The sequence below is a fragment of the Palaemon carinicauda genome, chromosome 3, assembly GCF_036898095.1.
Source record: "Palaemon carinicauda isolate YSFRI2023 chromosome 3, ASM3689809v2, whole genome shotgun sequence".
In the NCBI taxonomy this organism is placed as follows: domain Eukaryota; kingdom Metazoa; phylum Arthropoda; class Malacostraca; order Decapoda; family Palaemonidae; genus Palaemon; species Palaemon carinicauda.
The window spans coordinates 119,045,907-119,055,280 of record NC_090727.1 but is presented as its reverse complement, the minus strand read 5'-3'; the positions used below and the strand labels follow the sequence as shown (position 1 = coordinate 119,055,280).

The 9,374-nt window shown below is 38.7% G+C and overlaps 2 protein-coding genes across 2 annotated transcripts; one reads left to right on the top strand and one right to left on the bottom strand.

Annotated features, from left to right (window-relative positions):
* Nucleotides 1-7,223: 7,223 nt before the first annotated feature.
* On the bottom strand, nt 7,224-7,877 carry LOC137633696 (uncharacterized transmembrane protein DDB_G0289901-like). The gene has a single exon (XM_068365948.1). The coding sequence runs from the start codon at nt 7,875-7,877 to the stop codon at nt 7,224-7,226; it is 654 nt and encodes a 217-aa protein (XP_068222049.1).
* Nucleotides 7,876-8,565, top strand: LOC137633685 (uncharacterized). Its single transcript, XM_068365936.1, has one exon. It carries the CDS (start codon nt 7,876-7,878, stop codon nt 8,563-8,565), a length of 690 nt encoding a protein of 229 aa, XP_068222037.1.
* Nucleotides 8,566-9,374: the final 809 nt, after the last annotated feature.

Sequence of the window (9,374 nt, the reverse complement as noted above, 5' to 3'; positions counted from 1 at the left end):
TTTTTATTATTCCCAACGTTTCGTGATTCTTAATCACATTATCCAGGGCTAAAAATAAAACATATACAAAAGAATTAAGAAACAGTTAAAATTTTTTACAAATTCATTCAAAACTATAAAAACCAGTTCAAATTTAAATGAAAATTAAAAAGGAAAAAAAATGAATAAATAAATATATATACATCAGACAAAGTAGTGGAACCAACCTCGCAAAAGCGTAGTGAGAAACTGTATGCCAACAAGAGTTAGAAAACAAACCAAAGAAAACTATGACAAATACAACTGAATAGAAGAAGCTTTGGTATTTAACGACGGAACTAGTCGTTTGATTAATATGGATTCAAGAAGAGGTAAGTCATGGTTATTTGACACTTGACCAATGATGGTAAAATCTTTGTTTTCAATATTTTGTTTGCACATTTTAGCATGAATCCGAATATTAGAATGTTCTGGGTTGGATATTCTGCAACCAGTTCGATAGCTAACACCTCTATGGGAATCAATTCTGACCTTTAACAACCTCTTGGTAGATCCTACGTAGGTCCCAGAGTTACACTTTGGGCAATTATATTTATATACCACACCAGAGGACATGTAAGGACTCAATCGATCTTTGAAGTGGAACAGCGAGCCAATAGTGAGAGGGTTCTTAGGGATGAGTTTAACTTCCACAGCTGGGAAGTGTTGTTGGATAATTTCTGTAAACTTTTTCTTTAGGAAATCCTCATGAAGAAAAGGAAAACTCGCAAAAAATTTTAGTTTAGTAACTTTAAGTGTTTTTGGAGTCTGAGCCAACTTGTCATTCAATAATCTATTAAGAAGTTAAAAAAATATTTTGGTGGGGAAACAGTTTTTCTTAAAATATTTACATAGATAAATAATTTCAATATGGAAAGATTCCCAACTAGAGGTCAAAAGGAATGCTCTGTGGAGAAGAGTAAAAATAGAATTAGTTTTAAAATTATAAAAACAAGAGCTATAAAAGTTTGAACCTAACCCAGTGAACGTCTTTTTTCTAAAAATCGTGGTACTAAAACCTTCTCTATTTCTAGACACCAACCCATCTAAAAAGGGGAGTTTGTTATCTTCCTCCTTTTCTACGGTGAATGTTATGTTTTCATGTTGTGAGTTGGCAAAGTCAAGGAATGATTCAGCGCCGAACTCATCTCTGAATAGAGCAAAGGTATCATCAACATACCTAACATAAAACAAGGGATGATAACTTAAAAGGCAATTTTCCAGCATGGTCTCCTCCAGGGAGCACATGAAAATATTAGCAAATGTGGGTCCCAAGGGGAAACCCATAGCCATCCCATCAAGTTGTTTGTACAAATTACCATTAAAAACGAAAGAGGTGTCCAGCACCGCTAGCTGCAAAAGTTTTTTAAAAGACGTGCGATTATAATCATTAAAAGTGGTATTAGGTTCAGAAAATAATTTGTTTAAAATAATATTGATAGGTTCTTCCACAGGTACATTAGTGAATAAAGACTCAACATCAAGACTCGTCATGAAAAGATCTGAGTCCTGAGAAATTATGGCCTCTTTAAATGCATAAGAGTTATTTAGAGAAAAGGTGTTTTTTGTCAATATACACATATTATATATATATATATATATATATATATATATATATATATATATATATATATATATATATATATATATCTTACAAAAGCATGGCATATTAGGGGAAGGCTGCTCTGTCTTAATTACTAACAGAACCAAGACATGATCATATGCGCAAATGGTGAACTAACCTTGCTTGTTATTATAGCAGGGGAAAATTATGTAGAGTAGATCCAAGTAATTACCAGATTTTTTAGTACCCTCACTTATGATTTGTTCAAAATCAATGGTGAGCACTGAAATCTGAACAAGCACACAAACCTTTGTGACATGTATCTCATGACATTCACATTCTTAGACTTCTGAGAAGCCAAGTACTCGATCATAATATATACTGCCCTAAACTAGCTATTATTATGCAAATCAATTACAGAAATACCACCCCAGCAATACATCCATTGCTGATTTGTTTGGAAATCCTAATCTAGATACCTTTGTTGGCTAGCACCAATATTTTTACTTATTTATCTAATAAGGTGTTTAATGGTATGGTGTCATATGAGAATGCAGTTTTTTTAACATAATACTTATTATAATAGGATATTTATTACAGAGCCCACTTACCTAACCGGACCAATGACAGCAATTAATGACCGGGCTTCTCTAGTGATGGAGGTGAAAGGCTTTATCAGTTTAATAAGGGCGCTGAATGACCTGATTAGTCTAATGACGGCACTGCATGACTTCAATAGTCTGATGATGATCCTGAATGACATCACTAGCCAATGAGGGAGCTGAATAAACTCACCAGTCTAATGATGGCAGAAAATGACCTCAAAGTATCAATGGTGGCTCTGAATGACATCAAAAGTTTGTTTACAGCGCTGAATAACCTAACCCGTCTAATGGGGTGCTAGGTAGTAGGTTGGCCAGGGCACCAGCCGACCGTTGAGATACTACCGCAAGAAAGTTATGGGGTCCTTTGACTGGCCAGACAGTACAACATTGGATCATTCTCTCTGGTTACGGTTCTTTCCCTTTGCCTATACAGACACCAAATAGTCTGGCCTATTCTTTACAGATTCTACTCTGTCCTCATACACCTGACAACACTGAGATTACCAAACAATTCTTCTTCACCCAAGAGGTTAACTACTGCACTGTAATTGTTCAGTGGCCACTTTCCTCTTGGTAAGGATAGAAGAGACTCTTCAGCTATGGTAAGCAGCTCTTCTAGGAGAAGGACACTCCAAAATCAAACCTTTGTTCTCAAGTCTTGGGTAGTGCCATAGCCTCTGTACCATGGTTTTCCACTCTCTTGGGTTAGAGTTCTCTTGCTTGAGGATACACTCGGGCACACTATTCTATCTAGTTTCTCTTCCTCTTGTTTTGTTAAAGTTTTTATAGTTTATATTATATAGAAAATATCTATTTTACTGTTGTTACTATTCTTAAAATATTTTACTTTTCCATGTTTCCTTTCCTCACAGGGCTATTTTCCCTGTTGGGGCCCTTGCGCTTATAGCATCCTGCTTTTCCAACTAGGGTTGTAGCTTAGCATTTAATAATAATAATAATAATAATAATAATAATAATAATAATTACCCTCAGTGGTCAAATGATGTCATTAAATGATCTTATCAGCGCAGTAATGATGATGAGAGACATCTACAGTCCAATGAAAGTGCTGAATGATCTCACTAGTTTACTGGCGACACTGAGTCGCTTTCTTGATCCAATAATAGTGCTGAATGACCTCACTAGCCAATTAATAATAATGAATGACTTCACCGGTTCAGTGACAGCATTCAGAGACCTCACTGGTCAAATAACTGTGTTGAATAACCCGGGCACCAGCCAACCATTGAGATACTACTGCTAGAGAGTTAGGGGGTCCTTTGACTTGCAAGACAGTACTACGTTGGATCCTTCTCTCTGGTTACGGTTCATTTCCCTTTTGCCTATACAAACACCAAATAGACAGTCTAGCATACTATTTACACATTCTCCTCTGTCCTCATACACATAACAACACTGAGATTACCAAACAATTTTTCTTCACTCAAGGTGTTAACTACTGCAATGTAATTGTTCAGTGACGACTTTCCTGTTGGTAAGGGTAGAAGAGACTCTTTAGCTATGGTAAGCAGCTCTTCTATGAGAAGGACACTCCAAAATCAAACCATTGTTCTCTAATCTAAGGCAGTGCCATAGCCTCTGTACCATGGTCTTTCACTGTCTTGGGTTAGAGTTCTCTTGCTTGAGGGTACACTCAACTTATATAGGTTGAATTAGCAAAGTATTAATATTATTTAGACAAACTCGGGTACAGGGGCCTATATTCTAAATTCATTCTTTATTTTTTATTTCAATTTCTTAAGGTCCTATCAGCAAGAATGCTCAGCACGCATCAGGCTGATGTTAACTTCGGATGCACAGCACCTGGAAGTTAAAAGCATCATAGAAGATCATAATCATCCCCTCTCTGAAATAACTCAGTAACCTTCCTTGTACAAATAGGCCTAATGCACTTAATGTAACGTGCATGAAATAAAAATGTCCTTACAAGTGAATGTTGATTGATTAATTGATTATGACATCTAAGGTCATAGACGCCGATATTAATTGTTATAAAAAAAATAATTAAATATTAATTCAGTTTAAAACAATAAATGAAAAACATCCTTATAAAAGTTAGATAGCTTTCAGAAGACCTGCTTCTGAAATAAATTTAAAAGTACCACTATTATTGTATGACACATCATGTCCGAGAATCTTGCCAAGGATGAACCTGTCATCCTCACCTTGAGCCTCAAACAGATGTGTACTTCTTTCAGTACTGTAAGTGGGGCATTCGATCAACAAATGTCTCACTGTCAAGGATACCAAACTGTCGTCACAATATGGTTGGTGTTGGCCATTTAGCAGAAACTCGTGTGTCAACCGAGTGTGACCAATGCAGAGACGACAAAGAGACGTCTCCCACTTTCGGGGCATCATGTTATACCTCTATGGAGATATGACATTTGTTATTTCTCTCATTTTATTGCCATCTAGACTATCCCTGTGCCGTTGCCAATTATAAAACAATTTCTTGATGGTAGGTAGGAAATCATTACAGGGAATGGGATACATTCTTGGTAGCATCTCAGATGCAGCCTTCTTCGCCAGTAAATCTGCCTTCTCATTCCCAGACACACCTACATGTGCTGGAACACAACAAATCCAACCATTACTCCTCTCTGTCCAATGATAAAAAGCCATTTCTAAAATCTTTAAAACTACAGGGGTCCTACAATTAAAAATTTCTAAAGCTTGTATCACTAAAAATGGTAAAATTACCCTCCTTCTCCAAGGCTATTTTCTCAATAGCGGTTAGTATGCCATACAGTTCGGCAATAAATATTGAAGCTGTTAGAGGAAGTGCACCTCTACACTTAAAACCATTACTATGTACGCCAAATCCAATGCCAGCATCAGATTTGGAGCAATCACTATATATAAAAGTCGACCCCTTATGTTCTGCAACTTGTTCCATAAAAAGAGACCTGGCTTCTAAGTCAGTCATATTCTTTCTCACTCCAATAAAGTATTTACAAAACGTTCATCACTATTTTCTTTGTAACCAGGAACCCTACAGACATCTTCCACGATAGAGGCGGCTGGATGATGAAGCAAGGGCTAATTCAGCTCATCTGCTTGAGCTTAAAACGAACACCAAATTGAATCAAGATCAATTATTTCAGAAGACCAGCAAGGTTGTCCTCCTAAAGGATCTGCAAAACATCAGGCTCAAGGCTAAAGATAGCCAATGTACCCATGATCTGCAAAGCCTTGTGGAGGCCATGCTGCAGGAACCTGGTGCAACTTTTGAGGTTATCACAAACACACAAGAGGACCTGCTTGTCATCCACTACCAGGATGAGAAGATGGGGATATTTCAGTAACTGTACACCGAACTGTTGCTGCTAGATGCCACATACATGTGGAATGACTTGAGGATGCCACCTTATGTATTGCTGGATGTGGATGGCGATGAATAGTAGGATTGCGGCTAGTTGCTAATGAGGAGTATGATACCACTGCAGCATTGATAAATGCCTTTATTAGGGAGAACAATGCTGCTAACATTCAGTGTGTAATGGCTTACTAAGACATGGTGGAGAGACAAGTTGTGGTTGAAAAACTTCCAAATGCACCCATACAGATATGCCTGTACCATGTATTACGAACATTTAATTGAGAGATCGCTTGTTGCAAGATGTCTACCACATCCCAACAACGTTTTGCTGTGTTGGAAACACTATCAAAGATGGTATATGTGAGGACAGAAGAAGCATATGAGTAACATTCATCACTGAAGGAGCTTGGACTTCCACAGGTAACCAGGTACATAGACAGCAACTGGCATCTTATCAGAGGAGAGTGGGTTGAAGGCCTAAAGAACCTACACATGAATCTCATTGAGCAGACAAACAATTGTGTTGAATGTATAAACCAAAAGCTGAAAGCTGTTATCATGAAGAACTGTAAGTTATTTGATTTCTGTCACAGCTTGCAGACTGCTTTGTCATATTTGAAACAGATAGAGAAGCAAGAGCCATCCCAAATAATACAGAAAACAATTCACTGCCCTCACCCTGTCTTCAGCCCAGAGCACTAGTACTTGCAGCTTATTCCTCCCAATGCATACAAGTAAGTATACTATAATAATAGTCTCTTAACATCTCAAGCTGAGAGGGTGTTTGTTAAGAGAAAAAGCTAATCATAAGTCATATTTCAGGCATATCGACAGGCAGATCTCCCTCTCCAGAAGGTCTAGTGATGTTCCTGAGAGCACCATATGTTCCTCCCACACCTGTGGATTCAGAAGGGAGAGGCAGCTTCCCTGTTCCTACATTTTCCAACAGCAGTATTTATTTATAAATACTTTATAAAATACTATTCTTATTTGTGACATATTTCAAGAGATAATATTGAAGATTCTTGGTATTAAAATGTCTTTGGATTTATGTATCAGTAAAAGAGAACAACAAGATCTATTTGCAAAGGACCTGGTGGCAAAGAGATGGCTTAAGGACTATTTCCTGAACAGTTACATGTTTGGCCATAACACTGCTACATACAAAAATTCCCAGTTTCAATTGGACGACCCATAGCCTGGCATTTCTGCTGTCCGGACCACTGAGGAGTGGCCTGCAGACTGGTAGTTGTCACAACAGCAAAAATACAAAAAAACTTCTCAAATCACACTTCATCTAGTCAGTCTGATCAGTGAAGCAATAGGTAAATACTGCATTCTCTGTTAAATGCTGATTCAACCAAAAATATGCACAAATTATAATTTCTTGATGAAAACAAAACAATAAACAAAAAAACATTACTTAATGTAAACAAAATAATGAAAAAAACATGTTTTTTTAAGGTTCAAACTACCATGACAGACTTGATGTCCTATACAACTTAGAGAAGCTGTGGTGCAGTGGCAAAGAAATAAGGCTGACTGACTTCAGTCCCACACTGCAAATGAGCCTATTGCAGATCAGCTTATCTTAAATCACTGTTTGAAATGATAACAGGTAAGCTAACATTCTTAATTTTGTACTGTAAAATAAATTTTTATATACTCTTGTTTACAGTGAAAACCTAATATTCTAGTATTTCATTGTTTTTGTAGGTGATACATGGGATATAACAGAGCAATGAACAGCTGCACCACAGCAAATTATAGCATACCTCCCAATATTGACTTCATGCCATATCGCAGCTCTACCTACAGAACTTAAGGCTGATATATGAGTTCTGCCACCTGAACCTGAGACTGACATGAGAGTTCTGTGACCACCTGTTTTACCACCAGAACCTGATTTTGACATGAGAGTTCTGTCATCACCTGCTCTGCCACCAGAACCTGAGGCCGACATGGGAGTTCTATTACCACCTGTCCTAATACCAGAACCTGATGCTGACATGCTAGTTCTGCCACCGCCTGTTCTGCCACTAGAACTTGAGGCTAATATGGGAGTTCTGCCACAGCCTGTTCTGCCACTAGACCCTGAGGCGGAAATAGGAATTCTGCTACCACTTGTTCTGCCACCAGAACCTGAGGCTGACATGGGAGTTCTATTACCACCTGTACTAACACCAGAACCTGATGCTGACATGCTAGTTCTGTCACCGCCTGTTCTGCCACTAGAACTTGAGGCTAATATGGGAGTTCTGCCATAGCCTGCTCTGCCACTAGAACCTGAGGCAGAAATGGGAATTCTGCTACCACTTGTTCTGCCAACAGAACCTAAGGCTGACATGGGAGTTCTATTACCACCTGTCCTAACACCAGAACCTGATGCTGACATAGTAGGTCTGCCACCTCCTGTTTTGCCACTAGAATTTGAGGCTAGTATGGGAGTTCTGCCACAGCCTGTTCTGCCACTAGAACCTGAGGCAGAAGTGGGAATTCTGCCACCACTTGTTCTGCCACCAGAACCTGAGGCTGACATGGGAGTTCTATTACCACCTGTCCTAACACCAGAACCTGATGCTGACATGGTAGGTCTGCCACCGCCTGTTCTGCCACTAGAACTTGAGGCTAGTATGGGAGTTCTGTCACTAGAACCTGAGGCAGAAATGGGAATTCTGCCCCCACTTGTTCTGCCAACAGAACCTGAGGCTGACATGAGAGTTCTATTACCACCTGTCCTAACACCAGAACCTGATACTGACATGGTAGTTCTGCCACCGCCTGTTCTGCCAGTAGAACTTGAGGCTAGTATGGGAGTTCTGCCACAGCCTGTTCTGCCACTAGAACCTGAGGCAGAAATGGGAATTCTGCTACCACTTGTTCTGCCACCAGAACCTGAGGCTGACATGTCCCTTTACATCCCCCTGAAGACTCTACTTTACCTCAGTCTCCTGGTAGTTCCACCCCAGAACCTCATCACAACACTACAGTCATCCTTAATCCTGTTCTGCCACCACAACATGAAGTTGACATGAAAGTCCTACCCCCAAAACCTGATGCTAAAGTGAGATTCATGCCATCAGAATCTGAGTTTGCCTTGCCACTTTTACCTCCCCTTGAAGACTTCTTTTGACCTCTAACACCTATTCAGCAAGGTGGATTAGTGGTCTTGGTGATTTGATATCTTGGTGCCATTTCATGGGGTTAATAAATGGTATGTGTGTGCATTTATCTATATTATACCTTTCATGTATGTTTTCAGACCTCTCATCAATAAAGCTGGCCCATTAAACCCCAAAACATGTCCGGCTCAAGGGTGCAGAAGTAACTGTAATAGGATTGCTAAATAACTGGGGCCGGGTTAGCAACAAGCCAACACTTTTTATGGAAAAGCCTGATCACCAAAAACAATCAAGTAAGTGATTGTGCAAATTAAGTGGTTAAATAATGACTAATTATTCTTCGTACACGAGGGAAAATTTGTCTAAAAATTTCCCTATAATTATAGAGTAAAAATAATTTTATTAAATGGGGGTTTTGGACCAAATCATTTCCATGTGATTAATTATTAGTCATAATATAATATATGAAAAGATTTGGAATATTTTATTTATGTGATTTACTATACGTTGGCCCGTACATTGGGTAGTGACCGGCCTTTTAGCGTCAAAACAGATGGCCTACAAACGTAAAGCAGGCTAACAGGCTAACAAAATTTATGCATTATACAGTCCTGTACCAATAACTTAACATCTATTTCTACGGAACTAGTTCCAGAGCAATAACTTGACATAGCTTTGTAGGGGAAAAGTACTGGACCCATAATTGGTTGGTACGGAATTAT